The sequence below is a fragment of the Cynoglossus semilaevis genome, unplaced genomic scaffold (genome assembly GCF_000523025.1).
Source record: "Cynoglossus semilaevis isolate Cse_v1.0 unplaced genomic scaffold, Cse_v1.0 scaffold1954, whole genome shotgun sequence".
In the NCBI taxonomy this organism is placed as follows: domain Eukaryota; kingdom Metazoa; phylum Chordata; class Actinopteri; order Pleuronectiformes; family Cynoglossidae; genus Cynoglossus; species Cynoglossus semilaevis.
Window position 1 is genome coordinate 1 of NW_007587525.1, and position 854 is coordinate 854.

General features: G+C 46.7%; 1 protein-coding gene across 1 annotated transcript; it reads left to right on the forward strand.

The window, feature by feature from the left end:
* The first annotated feature begins 51 nt into the window (after window positions 1-51).
* Window positions 52-732, forward strand: LOC107988197 (disabled homolog 2-interacting protein-like). Its single transcript, XM_017031069.2, has 2 exons — window positions 52-292; window positions 382-732. The coding sequence occupies exons 1-2, from the start codon at window positions 146-148 to the stop codon at window positions 541-543; spliced, it is 309 nt and encodes a 102-aa protein (XP_016886558.2). The 5' UTR covers window positions 52-145; the 3' UTR covers window positions 544-732.
* Window positions 733-854: the final 122 nt, after the last annotated feature.

Sequence of the window (854 nt, forward strand, 5' to 3'; positions counted from 1 at the left end):
CATATACTGTACTTCTAATATGCTTTTAGTAAACCTTTGCATACCTCACCTGTAACCAATCACATGACTCTCTTGTGTTCCAGGTAAGTCCTCCGTGCCCACCGTGCGCATTAAAGCCCGGTACCAGAGCATCATCATCCTGCCAATGGAGCAGTACAAGGAGTTTGCAGAGTACATCAGCTCCAACTACCTGCTGCTCTGCAACACTCTGGAGGCCTCCCTCAGTCTGAGGGCCAAGGAGGAGCTGGCCGCAGCTCTGGTCCACATCCTTCACAGCACAGGGAAAGCTAAGGTAGCTGTCAGTCCACCCACCCACCCACTCGTCTGTCTTCAGACCAATCATGATGACCTCTGACCATTTCCTTTTTCTTTTTTTTGCAGGACTTCCTGACCGACTTGATAATGTCAGAGGTGGACCGTTGCCGTGACAATGACCAGCTGATCTTCCGAGAGAACACGCTGGCCACAAAAAGCATTGAAGTGTATCTGAAGTTAATTGGACAAAAGTATCTGCAGGACGCCCTGGGTAGACACTCACGTTAATGCATATACATATATATATCTTTTTCTTTTCTTTCAGCTTTGTCCCTTTATATATTAGGGATGTCTGATATTAACTGTTTGCCGATATTGTCCAGACACTTGATTTCCGATATCCACCGATACCGATATAACGGGGCAGCCTTGTGGTTGAGGTTAAGTGCCACCTGCTCACAAAGGAGGATGGGTTAAATCAGTGTTTCTCAATTATTTTTTTGCCATGCCCCCCCCCCCAGGAGGATGGATACCCCCTCACGGGTATTCATTACCTGAGGAAAAGCCGATAACAGGATTTCTTTATATATATTCAGGCT

Excerpts from the sequence above, each read along its gene's own strand:
- LOC107988197 (XM_017031069.2), top strand. The coding sequence starts at position 146 with ATGGAGCAGTACAAGGAGTTTGCAGAGTACATCAGCTCCAACTACCTG. Across the intron at positions 293-381 it reads ACAGCACAGGGAAAGCTAAG|GACTTCCTGACCGACTTGAT; the intron begins GTAGCTGTCAGT and ends TTTTTTTTGCAG.